This window comes from Egretta garzetta, unplaced genomic scaffold (genome assembly GCF_000687185.1).
Source record: "Egretta garzetta isolate BGI_Z169 unplaced genomic scaffold, ASM68718v1 scaffold287, whole genome shotgun sequence".
Taxonomy (NCBI): domain Eukaryota; kingdom Metazoa; phylum Chordata; class Aves; order Pelecaniformes; family Ardeidae; genus Egretta; species Egretta garzetta.
The window spans coordinates 9,078,442-9,093,073 of record NW_009260435.1 but is presented as its reverse complement, the minus strand read 5'-3'; the positions used below and the strand labels follow the sequence as shown (position 1 = coordinate 9,093,073).

General features: G+C 38.6%; 1 protein-coding gene across 1 annotated transcript in view; it reads right to left on the bottom strand.

Moving 5' to 3' along the window:
* Positions 1-8,616: 8,616 nt before the first annotated feature.
* PRTG (protogenin) overlaps positions 8,617-14,632 on the bottom strand; it is an 86,769-nt gene continuing 80,753 nt past the window's right edge. The window contains exons 16-20 of the mRNA XM_009643847.2: positions 13,620-13,802; positions 12,317-12,437; positions 11,216-11,381; positions 10,123-10,227; positions 8,617-9,006 (exon numbers count right to left, since the gene is read on the bottom strand). Of these exons, the coding sequence (XP_009642142.2) occupies positions 8,617-9,006; positions 10,123-10,227; positions 11,216-11,381; positions 12,317-12,437; positions 13,620-13,802 (965 nt within the window). The remainder of the gene's footprint in view (positions 9,007-10,122; positions 10,228-11,215; positions 11,382-12,316; positions 12,438-13,619; positions 13,803-14,632) is intronic.

Here is a 14,632-nt window from a genome sequence, read left to right as displayed (position 1 = left end):
TTCAGGTAGAAACAATAGGATATCTGTCAAATCTGAGCTTCTTTACCTGGGGCTCTAGCACGCAGGTATGTGCGGAGAGGAGGGTTCAAATCCCATCCTCTTCACTGTGTGAGGAAGAGAAGGTGAAGCCAAGTCTTAATGCATTAATTATAGAAAGAGTAGGACACTGCAATACAGACAGCAACAGCATTAGCACCTACAGCTTCTCTCTTGCTGACAGAGAATAGGCTCTACTGTCCAGCACCAATCCCAAGACCATGATTGCAGATGAAGGAAAAAGGGGAGACAGTCTGGGCTACACAGTGTCAACATGTATTAGAAATAAGATGTGGCATATGTTAATCCTACTGAGAACAAATACTTATGCATTCCCAAACTGAAAACCCAACTGGATTTACTTGTAAATACTCAGAGAAGTAACTTAAGGAAGAAATTAAAGGGAAGCAGATGTCTTTTTTTCATATATAACAAAACACAGAGTCTGGCTTTACGTGCAAAGCAGATTCCAAATCTGCAGTCACCAGAGCTCCAGATCTGGTAGAGAACTGCACTTGTTTTAGAGATACACGTACCCAGTTTAGACCTTGGGGCAGCCAGTTCCGTTAACACATGGTGCTCTGCACAGTATTAGCAGCCAAATACAGGCACAGACTCTGCTCCTTAATGGAGATGCCAGTTTTACCTGCTGAGTGAAAGGATGAGGATGGGGAGAGGAATTAACCCATAAAGAATTGCTGCTCACCTGTTGTAGTGCAAGGGATGTTTCACACAGCGCAATCCTGATGTGTTGCCACAACTGCAGGTAGAGTCCTTTCCCTCCCTACTCCCCGCTTTCCTGCGTGCTGGGGGCTGAGCAACCTGTAAAGCATGGCAGAAAGCTAGCCTTCGTATTCCAAGGTAATGGTCCTTTTATCCAAAAAATAGGTAAGCAAAGACTGTAGATTCATGTCACTGATAAAAAAAGAAACACCAACCTTGTCATTCCCATTAACATGGTCATTCAATGTAAGTGGCCCACAGAGCTCACCTGTCTTGAAGGTCAGACATTCAGATTGGTGGCAGACTGCAGGCAGGTAGCACAGCATCAGGTCACAAACAGGGCTCTTTTAAAGCTTTCCTTTGCAATAACAACTCCTTGAAAGGTGGGGCTTTCCTATTTATTTATTGCTATTGAGAATGAGGATTCTGGGCAGTAAAATGCACCTGTACTAAACAGCAGTAATGTAAACAGGAACTCCAGTTGATTCCTGTTCTTGCCTAGAGAAAGAACAGCATCTCTGGTGGACTACGCTGGTAGAGCTTTCATATCACTGGACAGTCCAAGACTGACTGCTTTCTAGCTATTCAAAATTGTTAGCTTTTAAAATTTAATTTATTTACTATATTTAAGATTTATTATTTTTTTACAAATACTCTGTTAAAATACTTTATTGTTTTTCCAGCACTGGTCTAATTTTCTCAATTGCCTCTGAATAACAATATTTCAGTATTCCTGTATTTGAACATAAGGAATAAAGAATTTTGGATTGGTTTGTTTTATAAATAGTCACCACAGCTGGTGCTCTAATACTCCCAGGGATAAATGTCATATAAGCTACCCAACTAGGCAGAACTGTTCTAAAAGCAGACTTTACAGGTAAGAACAGCTGTGATTCATAAGAAGCATGTTGAGGCTTTTCAGATTTCCTTTGTCTTTTGAGAATGCATGAGATGCTGCCAGAGCAGAGGCTCTGTCTCCTAGGGGCGCACACAGCACGCCCTCTCTCTTAAGGGTGCCTGTAAGCGACAGGGGAGGGTCAAAATAAGAAGTAAAAATAAATGTATTCAGAAGCAGTCATTTCCCGGACACAGAAGAAAGTTAGTGAACATGTATTTCAAATCTTCAATTCCCAATACTGTGATTTCAAAGCTTTGAAATACCTGTGAAATATCTTTTCTTTCCCATTAAGTACATTCAGTGCCAGTGAAGAGTTCCAGTCTTTCAGGGAACAATATTGATGAAAAACTAAAGTCAAAACTACCGAAGTATTGCGAGAGTTGAGATTCCATTGCTGGTTTGTTTTTATTCTCCCTAGAGACCCTGTAAATAACAGCAGTAATTACTGTGGTTTCATTTCCAGTAGTGCAAGATTTGCATGGGCACCGCTACTCTAAATCCAATTCTGTACCTAACACTCAATTTTTCAGTTGCTTTCAAGTGGCAATCAGTAATCAACCTGCTAGCAATAAAAACCTTTTAATCCCCATAGAACATAATTTTCTCAGTAATTTAACTCGACTGACTTTCATCTAGAACGTAGTCCTTTGTAAAAATAGTGATTTGCCTTTTGACCAACAGCATCAACTGCATTTTCATAGTCATGTCATACGTTGAAATACCAGGTTCAACAGTTAGGTGTAAAAATGCTGGGCAAAACTCAGTAGCGCAGCTTTTTCAACAGCTCTCCAGACTTTCGAGAACAACTGTGCTGACACATCTTCCACACCCAATGAAAATACACCAGAACAGAGATCTTGCATGGGTGTTTGACAGTAGTGGGACACAGACGGTGGTTTTAGGTGGGAAATAATTCCAGGTACATAAATGATATATGAGTACATGTTTGGGAAAGTTCTATGCATTTCAGTGGTAAGGCATGTGCAGTTTACCTCTTTTTATGACTTTTAAGTGCCAAAATCTCCCTAGCCGCTCAGCCTAAAATGAGGCACTGTATTTGTATCTTCCTTGTTTTGACCCACTCATCAGACACACTGAAAAAATATTTATCAAGTAGCAGTTTTACTAAGGAAAACTTTTATTTCAACTGTGCAATCAATCAGTATTTAGACAGCAGTTTCATAAACATTTGGCATTTAAACTTCTATTACTTTTTGGCATGACCTTGGGGTAGTATATAAACAACCCTGGAGGGGAAAAATGAACCAACACACTAGGTAACATTTACTAGAATACTAGAAAAAGAAAAACAAATCCACGTTATTAAACAAAATAGTTTTTAAAAGACATTAAAAAGTTACATTCAAATCAGGGCAAACATTAGCTTCCCTCATGCAATGGAATTCACAGAGCTGATCCCCTGAGACAAATATAAAATTAATACAATTCAGCTCCATCCTCCATTAACCAGTCAGCCATTGCTGCCCTTAGAAGAAAATGGCACACGGAGTGAAAGGATCCAGAACACCACAATATGAGATACATACCTGGCTCCTACACTGGCAATTCATTCACAACTTTAAAACAACCCAAAAGCCAAATAAGCAAAAAGCAACATTTGTATAAGTCAGTTTTTCATATACAGTCAGTCTTTACTGAAAACACACCAGGCAGATGCAATGTGGGTATATGCAACCACAAAAAGCTGAAAACTTCCAGGAGCACAGCTCACAATGGAACCAGAGGGCCCAAAACAGCAAAACCTTAAAACTGTGTTTACATCCTTTTCGAGTCAACTGGGGCCAGTGTAAATCTAGAGGAACTCCAAAGAAATAAACTTACTCACATTTGAGCCAAATTGAATTTGTGTTCTTTTCATACAGGCCTCTATTAACAGAAAGTTATTTGCTTTTGCACTTGTATTGAAGAATAGTATTTTCTTAAACATGTTTCAAAATATACACTTCCATAAATAATATATTTTAACTTATGTTATTATAGAAAGGCGCTCAGTATTTCCTGCAGACCATCAAATTCCCCTGCTTTAGAAAATGCTTGCTACTAGCAGAGCTGCAGTTGCAGCAACTAATAAGTGTGTAACAATTGTTCAAGCTAAGAACTACCTCTTCAGCAATTACTAGGTATAATTCTGCTTTCAATTTTACCAGACTAACTTCACTAAACTGATTTCTGTGAAATACCACCAGTTACACCTGTGCAGCTCTCTTTTCAGTTGGTGTGAATGAGATTTTTGGCTAAACATGGAGCACCCTACAAAACCTACCAACATTCCCCATGTTAGGAGTTGGCCTCTTCCCTGCATGAACTTCATTCTGTAACAAACAATGAGCAAGAGCTCCTGGTCTTAGGGCTTAGAAGTTTACTCAGAGTAACATGTTACCTAGCAGTCCATGGTAACTATTCTTGTGTACACTCGGGTTGCAGCAAATGGCAAGTCATTTGAGTTGACTTAGTCAGCAATGAAAAAAAAAAAAGAGGTAAACTGACCTGAAATACTCAGTATTTACTACAGGCTAAGACTGGATGCATGGGGAGTTACAGTGGACTTCTCATGCATGGTAACTTGTTATCTCACAAAAATCCATTTGCCAATGGGAGTTTTAACCACATAAGAAAATAATAATACTGTGAAGATTTAAAAAACAAACAAAAAAAGAGAGCTGATTTTGTCTGTCCAGATCATGCAAACTAAAATAAAAATTAATTCTCCCATTGACTTAAAAAGAAACAGGATGAAGACCCTGATTTGAATAAGGCAAAGAAGATTTAGCTCATAGTCTAAAGCAAGGAAATAAAACCAAAGAGGGAATGAATTATGAAAGATAATTAAAAACAGGTCAAGAAATCTCTTAATACTCTTTTCTGTTAAAATCTTACATTATACAAAAAATGCAGAGCTAATACAGGAAATTATTAAAAGTATACGTAGATTTTTCAAGTTTCTCTTGCAGAAGTGGAGCTATTAAAAAAAAAAAAACACCACAACTGGTAGGCCCTGTTCTACACAACATACACGTTCCCAATTCTTGTAGATAACTCCTGAAAGATGAGGATACTTTTTATTTGTTAAGTAAGAAGAAAGTACACAAGTGTAACTGTGGGCAGATGGGAGTATTTAGTTTTGGATCCAGGTCCTGCAGAACAGGCATTGCTGTTGGAATTGAAGGGCAGAGTCCTTCACTTGGAAACACAGTTAGCACAGTAAGCCAGTTTCAAGATTTCCTCTATAAGTTTTGATGCTTTTCAAGTCACATCAACTGTAACATTTTTGCTTTTTTTTTTTTGAAGTACAAGGGTTGCATATACACTCATTACACCAGCCGTGGCTCTTTTGTTCTTAATGCACTTAAACAAAATCAACTCACATAGTGTAACACTAAATTCCACATTTATGTTCATCTTCCAGAACATATTTAGTAAAATTCATAATTAAAAAATGATAATTTTTTTCTCCAGGACCCAGTTTCTACAGACATAACAAAGAAAAAAAATACTGGAAAACCTGAAACCATTCTGCCTGCTGTGTTCTGCCAGCTCTTTCTAGGCAAATAGAATGAACAAAGTTTACATATGAAAAACTGATTTCCTTGGACAGCCACAGGTATAGATGTTTAAGAAAATTAATATCTGTAATATCATATCTATAATTACATGCGCTGGCTTCAAAGATATGAAGTGTTTAAACTTCTGAGCCCAATTTTGCATTGATACAATCGTGAAGGATTCTGCTATGGAGTTCAATAGACAAAGTATCAATTTCTACACAATTTTTCTGGAGATTCCTTTGCTTACATTGGTTGTGTTTTCAGTCACAAGACAAATTTTCTCTCACAAAATTGTGATATATCAGTCATAGGCCATGAACTTTGAGGATAACATTTTTTGTTCTGTAGTAACCATAACTATGTGACAAAGTAAAGGGAAATATATGAATGTAGACTGGGTTCTGGAGAAACATATTCTATTTGGTTAACATAAAAATAAAGAAAAAGACAGAATAATTAATGTCTAACTAACCTTGCCTATATGCTGAGGTAACCTTAAATATCTTTGGTTTTCTTTATTTGCTGATAATAAGTACCTTAAAACATTAAGTGATGAACAGAGTTCTGTATGGACTGCTCTCTAATACACTGAATATTTTCATCTCTTTGGCTTTGAAGTCAGAGCATCTTCATTAGATTGACAAATTTTATATCAAGTCTCTTTTTCTTGTATTATCCATGGGTTAAACTACAGAGTGGGTCTGTAGAAGAAAAAGTTTAGGATTTAAAGTATTTACCTGTAATGAAGGTCATAAAATTACATCCAGTTATCAGTACTTACAGCAAACAAGTCTTTGGAGAAGCAGTTACCACCTGCATATCAGCTCTTTCTGAATGAAACTAACAAAGGAGGCTACTCTGAAAGATGAAGCGTGAAACTTCATGCTACAGTTACACATTCTTAATCTAGTTTTGATTAATTCACACTTTACCTAACTAGAAGCAGTATTCTGCTGTACACTAAACATTCTGCCTGACAAGACCAAAAATAAATCTTTGGTGAAAAGGTTTTTTCTTCAGCAAGTAGATAAAAAACTGTTCAAAAATATTCTTTTTAATACTGTATTGTTGATCAACTACATGCTGGAGAAAAAAATTATACTTGGAAGTCTTTGGAGATATCTGCTGGTATTATTAAAACTTTCTTTAAAGGCTCTTGTAACAACAAGGTAGTTAAAATTGTAGAAGCATACAACTCATCTATGCAATCAACTACTACAATCAAGAAGCCCTATTGTTTTTTGTTAGTAACTACTTGTACAATAAAATGTATTCAGCTCTTCAAACCTATAGCTTTTAACTAGTTCAATTATTTTTGGACAAGATGTGGCTTCCTTCTCTTCTACAGAAAAGTCTTTGGTACAAGATTAGTTTTAAAGCATTTGAATCAACACTGTTACAAAAAGGTGAATGCATACTGTCTGGTTCAGAACTAGCAAATGGTTACAAGGTAAAGAACTATGGTAACTAGAGGCCGATTCGTCAACACAAAACATACAGAACAGTAGGGCTTATAGATGACTTCTGACCATCTTTTGATATGTGAGGAACAATACAAAACTCAGCCTGGCCTACCTTAAGGGTGACATCTTGGCCCCAGTAAAGTCCATGAGAGTTCTGACAGACTTAAATAGAGCCAGGAGTTCCTATGGTTGCTTTCTCACAACATTACATGTTAAACTTTTTCTTTTTTTTAAAGTAAAAACATATGCTTTTTTTTTCTTTCCTTTTTTTTTTTTTTTTTTTTTTTTTTTTTTTTTTTAAAAAAAAACAGGAGAAGTGAAGCTACCCAGAATGAGCAGCTGGAAAGAGGAGGAGTGGAGAAGAGGACTGGATATAGATACAGGCAAGTTTACACCATTGGATGATTCCAACCTCCTCCCTCCCTCTCCCTCTCTCCTATTAAAAAACAAAACATGATACCCTGTCGGTTTGCTTCACATTTCCGTGAGGCAGTTCAAAAGTAACAATCTGTTCCCTGAGTACAGGAAAAAACAACAACAAAAAAACCCCAAAAAACACTAGAATAACTTTTAAAGGAGGTAGTATAAAACAGGAATTGCATGGGTTCAAGGCAGTAGCAGTACTCACCTCTTTCAACAGACTCTTCAACTAAAGCTCTGGCTTTTTTATTTCTCACGGTAGCCTAATCAGAGTTTTAGATTGACATGTGGGTAAAGTCACTCCCTGAGCTAAAATTCCTGGCTAACAGCACACTAGGCGAAGGCAAGGAGCAGGGTTGCATCCTAACAACAGCTCTGAGACATACTACGATGCCTGCAGTGCTTATCAGCACTCAAAGCTAGGTAAAAATGAACTATAAACCACGATACAGTTTACTTAAAACATCTAAGAAGTGTTTAAGGCATCTTTCTGTACTCCAAAGCAACTTTATGAATACTAAAAAGGCATAAGGCAAATCAGTAATTTCATAATATATAATGCAAGGCACCATTGCTAAGAAGTACTGCGATACTGGAATACTCAGCGTTAGTAGCTATTCCATGACTCAGGCAGAGCCAAACTGTTTGGAAATGCTGAATACTTCTTCATTTTGCCATGCTTTTTAGCATTAACTGTCAATAAAAGGGCAACATTTGTCGCTGTGGGGAACCCAACATGTCCCAGAGCCTTAAGGATATAGCATACATCCTGTCAGCAGTTGCTGACACAAGTTTCTGGGGGAAAGGCACTGTCCTAGGCTTACTGGGGTTATGAGAAATCAAGAGGTACAAAAGATTTCATGTGGCTGTATACGTGGAAGCACCAACTCCACTCTTCCCAGTTTTTAACGTCCTCTATGTCAACCACATTAAATCATTACATTTTATTCTCTGAGTTTTCCTTCTTTTTAAAGACAGAGCTTCAGCTAAACAATCTTGTTCACCTACCTATACAACTCCCTGATCACTGAGCGCACACACATGCGTGTGCACACACACACACACACACACACATTATACACACAACTGAAAACAAGCAAAAAAAGAATCCCAAAATAAAACAACACTAGGAAGTATCATCAGTTCCATAGCTTAGACCAAATAGAACACAAATGAGGTAAAGAAGTCGTCATTCAGAGTTCACCTCTCGGCAAACTGAGGTAGATAGTCAGCAAAAGGGCTAACAGCCTTCCCTTTGCTCCAGTGACATATTTTTAACTTTAGTCAGAAATCTTCACTGTCCTTTCACATTTGTTGACCACTGAACATTCAAAATGAGTGAGTTTTCAAAACAAACAAAACAAAAAATAAAGAAAAAAAAAACATTCAACAGAAATATGGGATCACCTGCTAGGTTAGTCAGGCTTTCCACAATAAAACTTTGGCTCCCTGTTCATTGTCCTTCGAACAGACATATACGGCAAGAATGTCTGGTGTGGCCCTAAGGATGTCAGTTTTGCACTGCGCTGTGTATCTGGAGAGGCGAGGTAGGAGTCTGGTCAGCAGCAAATGGCAGAGGAGACCCTGTGCAGTTACTTATGGCAGGGCTCATCATGTTCGTACCCAAGTCACTGCTTACGAAAGGACTGGTAGTGGAAGGGGTGGGACTTGTCACAGAGGAGAGGTGTATCTCATCGTTGGACTCGTGAGAAAACCTTCCAGAGTCACCAGTCTCGTGGCTTCCTTCGCTGTTGGCCGAATGCTCCGTATCGACAACAATACTGAATGGCACCTGGAAATTAGACTGCTGGCCAGGCGAGCTGGGGGAGTCATCGTCGCTGATCAGCACAGTGGTGCCTGGCTGATACAGACACACCGCCTGGACAAATCTTCTCTGAGGCTACATAAAAAGCAGAGAGAAAAAGGTTGTTCGGCCTCTGAAAAGCTAAGCCATGATTTGAAATTTTGCTGCATTTCCTATATCCTATTCCACCAGAGTGCCTCTAAAAGCATTGGCTCAGGACAATCCGGGCTTTCCTACAGGAGGTTAAAAAGAATCAATCTCAAGTCTTGCTCGTATTTTTCTCTTCCATAATAGATGAGATAATCCCTTCCAACTAAGCATAGCTAATCAGGAGTGATTTCACTGGAGAGACCTAAATGGTATTTTAAAAACATACTTGATGGAGATCTCTCCTTTCCCTTCATACATATTCTTTAAGCATCCCTCCTTGGGTGGTAGCAAATATTTTGCTTATAGAGGCACCAGAAATATGCAGCTGCTTCTGGAAACATTTTGGAATACAAATTTACAACATGGATATCAAGACTTCCTCTTCCTTAAACATACAAGAGCACAATACAAGTTACAATTCAATAAACGTTAGTTAGATGCCCCTACGTGTGAGTTTGCATGATAACGTTCAGGATTTGATTTAACACTTCAGTCTTTAACTATTACTTTTTCTCATCCAAATAGCCAGTGTGTCCAGAGCAACAATTTCAGAAGCCATACAGTTCTACTCAGATTCTCAATTTCTTCAGTACTTCGGGTAAATAATTTAATTTCCTTCTTTTCGTTTGTCTTCAGCAAACAAAGTTTTAGCTGTCAGGGTAGGAGGGGATTCTTTATGTTTTTATATTATTTTTATTTATAAATACATATTTAATATGTATTTATATTTATACAAAGTCTCTGCAGATGTAGTACTGGAGATGCTATGCATAGACCCAGTACACAGAAATCCTTTTGCTCACAGATAAAAGGGCACAGGCAAGAAAGCGATCAGTTAACTGTAAAGATTTACAACATCTGACAACTTGGGACAGAAAATGAAACTTCTGTAAGACTTTACTATGAGGTAGAACACCACCAACCTTAGCACAATTGAAATTACCCAATTAAAACTTAGACCACTAATCATGCTTCTCCATAAATAGAAACCTACATATCTTGCTTTGCAAATACAGGGTATTACAGTAAAGATTGTGCATCTCTGCCCATTAGACCAATTACCTCCTCAGTCTTCACCTTTTTGGTATCTTGGAAGAACAGCCACCTTTTCTTGCAGTTAGTCTTTGTGACAGGCCCATAGCTGTTAATAATCAGATCAGATCCCCCCTACAATAGAGGGAGACACACAGACATTTGTTTTAACCAACTAAGCTATTTCAAAATATTTTTCTATTCCTACCCATTGGCTCCCTACTGAAAAAGAAGACAAACGAAGTCTTAGCGCTCAAGTCACGTTTTTGTGGTCTGGTATTCATCTATTGCTCCAGACAAGCCAAGACCAGATCCACTAAATCCGGCAAGCCCCAAGGCCAGACCCAACAGCTATAGCACTGCGAACACAGAGCAAAATATTCAGCCACTGCTCTTGCTCTACTACTCTGAATGTGACCATTCATAGATGTAGTGTCTGTGCCTGTACTGGGGTCCATATCCATTTCCCAGCTCTTGCATATATCCTCAGGGAACGGCTCCATTCAAGTTTGCAGCGTGTACAGAACAAGCCTTAAATCAGTAATTTTCACCTGTGAAAATAAGGCCAATGTGGTTTTGTCACACTGGACTCCTGGACTGTAAGATTCTATACATCCACTGATACATCCTGCCATCTCGATCAATGTATCATTTGACCAAATATGACTTTATAAAATGTAACATTCTCTTACCAGTAAATATACAGAAAAATAATATTTTCCTTAATACCTGCTCACAAGTGTCACACTTGACTAGATGGTGCACATGCACTTACTGAACCAGGTGCTGCCAAGGACTCTCTCACCTCTCTCCTTGGACTAGCAGCAGCCACCTAGCAGCCCTAAGTCTATGGAGCTTTTATCCTTTGATGCTGTGCCAGAGCCAAACTCTGCAATCTGTGGAGTACAGTGTAAGACAAGTGTATTGAATCAGATCTCTAGCTGAACTTTAAGATGAGTCTTGAATATTTGATCCTGGATTGCCAAACTTGTGTTCATCCCATTAAAAAAATCTGCTATGGATTTGTAGTGTACATACTTTACGTTTGATAAGGACTCAGATGTTATAGCAATGGATTCTAAAGAAAGATTTCTGGTTTGGGAGCGAGTAAAGCTCACAGTACCTTAGCGTCGATGAAGCTGTTTCCCACTATCATTGGCAATAAGGATTCTTCATTCTCTGCAATTCCTTCAATACTCTTCTCCACCTCATTAGCACTGGCTAATGAGATGCTGGTATGTGACAGCTGGTCAGTGCTTTGCTGCACAGGTTTAGGAGCAGATGTTTTCCTACACAATGTGAAGCAGAAATAAAATTGACCCACAGGAAGAAAATACAAAAAAGAAAAATAAATCAAGGATAAACTTTAAAGCTATTATTAATCAAGTAATATTGGTATATTCTTGGCAATTACATTTTGTTATATGATACTCCTAACTCTCATGGAATTTAAATGTTATTGCTTGTGATAAAAATAACATCTGCTTCCAGTTAATCATACACAGTAGGCTACAAGCTTATGCGCAGACAGAAATTGTCATGATTAGTAATATTACTTGGAGGAAGTAACCACTAATGATATTAAGACCTTTCTATCATGCTACACAGAGACTGTCTCCCAATCTGTATTTTTTCCTGCATGTACGCTAAAAAGCCCTTGTTACTAAAATATGCTTTTAGACAGTTTTAAAATTTATTATTTCAAGTAACTTATATTTGTTCTGATCCCAAAGTTATGGGCAGAGTCACTGGGCCAGTTTATGTCCCATAGCAAGTTGATGACAAGACAGGCAGATGGTGGCTTGCACACCACTGCAAAGAAACTGCATCATAGAACTGCTTTATGTCAGGGTTCCTCTTGTCCAGCAACACCAGAGGGTTAAAGCCTTGCAAACCAGGTCAGGGCAGGCCGGAGGGTTAAGCAGGAATAGCAGATGATGTAAAGCAGCATGCTTATCTGACTCAAAAGGGGTTTTTTTTGTTTGGAAACGTGCCTCATACTTAGTTGTTGAAGCACCACTGACTCACTCTGTGGGGTCTTCTTTACACTGGAAAAGGCACTCAGGTAGAGTAGGAAAAGCCAACAAAGTGCTTTGTTTCCACTTGTGGTAGGAACAGGTGAAGAGACAGAGTACTTCAGAGAACTTACACTCTTGGAGAAGAGGGCATGTCCCAAGAATTAGCGCATTGAGAAAGAGCTCAGTCTTCAAGAACAAAAACATACCTGGCTTTACTGCGATAAATTAAGATCAGGATGCAGATAAGGATGCAGGTCAAGGCTATGCAAACCCCAACAACAATGCCAGTCATTGATTTCTGGTCCAGATGGTAATAGTCAGAATATGCTATAGCAAAAAAGAACATAGAAAGGCTCAATAAATAGGAAGAGTTACCCCCTGCTCCCTGTCAGGAAATTAATAGGGTTACAGGCACACCCACACAAATGCTTCCTTTTAATGAGATTTCCAGACCTTCCTTGTCATACATTTTGACACTTTTGAAAATAAAATTTGTGGATCAGAGAAGTGTATGCAGTCCTGGTGTGGGAGGGGAAGAAGGGAATGTCTCTTTGGTGACCTACAACATGGAGCAGAGGAGCTCTCTCCAACCCCTCCCTTACAGAGTGATACTAGACAACAAAGAGAAAAGGCTTGGAGAATTCCAGTCACTGTCACCTGGGAGAGTTTACTTTGGTTTATGCTTTGACATCATGTGTCTATTAACCTAATCCTGAGGGCATGACTCTATTTGCTTATTTAGGCCTAAAATATAACTGAATTCCAGGAAGGGAGAAAACCTGAGCAAGAAAAATCCTTGTGTTTTAATCACAATTCAATGTGCAGCAACAAGGAAATGTTAAAACGTTCATGTACCTGAACTAGCTCTTGTCTCCCCAGATAGCTTTAAAATCTGCAACAAGTCACCAAGATAAATCCTCTTCTGTGCCAAAGGCAATGAGTTCTTCCATTCTTATATGGAGAAACCACTGGTGTAACCTTAACTTCCACATGGTAACACATAGTTTTCCCCAAAAGCTGCAGGTGGGGCTGACTTCTTTGGTGAAAATATATGCTGGTATATCACTGACTGACAGGTTAATTTGGGTTGCTGGAATACCAGGAACCAGCAAATTTAAACAGGTTTATCTGAGATGCCAATCTCATCTCTGCTGGGCTGTCTGGTTCTAACTGACCCAGTGCTACTGGTATCTCAAGCCAAATAAAGGACTTAAAGGAAGTGCTTTAAAAGAGTGGCTGCAAAGTTGACATTCATGTAAAATTCAAAACAGTTACGTATTCTCATTTGAAAGGCAAACTTCCAACTTCTGAGCAAAAGGATTAAACCAGTTCCAAGTTGAACTGAGATAAAAATTCAAAAATGGTTTCATTTAGAAGAAAACGCTACACTGTTAGGACTGCCTCACATAAACCAGAATAGTTTACCCAGAAAGCAGTTACAAGCTAAAATAATCAGGGATCTTTTTTTCTGGTACTTGTGACAGCAGTAATCACAACATTGCTACTGACTTGTGGAATCTCCTGAATCCAAGCGTTTAGGTCTCTGATTAGACTCTGAGGTCTCCTTTGGCAGGACAGCAAGTTCTACCGCATTCGAGAAGGGTCCTTCTCCCACTTCATTGGAGGCTGCTATTTTGACCAAGTAGACATTTCCTGCTACAAGGTTTTCCAGCAAAGCCATGGTCATTGCTCCTGTGAAAGATTTGATAAACAGTTCCAGTTAGACAAAACCTGTGGGAACAGACTGAGATTTAGACATTGGGACCTACACTTCCTTTCAATATCACCTCCAAATCTTATTTGAGGACTGTGATCACTTTCATACATTTTAACCTGCATATACTGGGTACAGAATGAACACTGGGGTTGTCTGCTTGTCCTTTCTGTCCACACTGCTTGAACACAGCACAGCATGAAGTGCCAGAATAGTTCAAAACCGAGAGTCAAACATTGGCTACAATACACAGCATACTGATCCTAAATCTAGGGCTAGCCACATTTCAGTGTGATCGTGTTTATGTTGTGATTGTATCTGTAAGGAGATGCTCCAAGCATTAACCAGATTTTTAGGCAGAGAAAGCAGAATGTTAGACTTCTCTCTTATACTAATCTATGTGTCTCTCCTAGATCCACTGTACCATGAACATGAATGAAAATTGTCGTAACAAAATAAGCCAGGTTCAGTTTATCAAATTTCAGGTCTAGCTAGTAAAATGAACAGGACAGATTTGGAAGAGTACATTATACCACACTTTTAAAATAAAATTAAACCCTGCGTAGGCTTCCTTGATTACTGTGCATCTAAGCTGTGCTCCCAAAAATAATACAGAAAACATCTCTCTCACATGCTAAGGATTAATTTCCTAAAGTCCCTGAAGGCAGGAAAAACAGATTAAGAACATAAGTAGGATTCACTTGCATTGTCCTTAGACAGGCAAAACTCCTATCAAAGTCAATGAGAGCTTTGCCTGTCCAGGGACTGCAGACTGCTGCTTAAAATTCCAATTACTTTCTAAAATGCC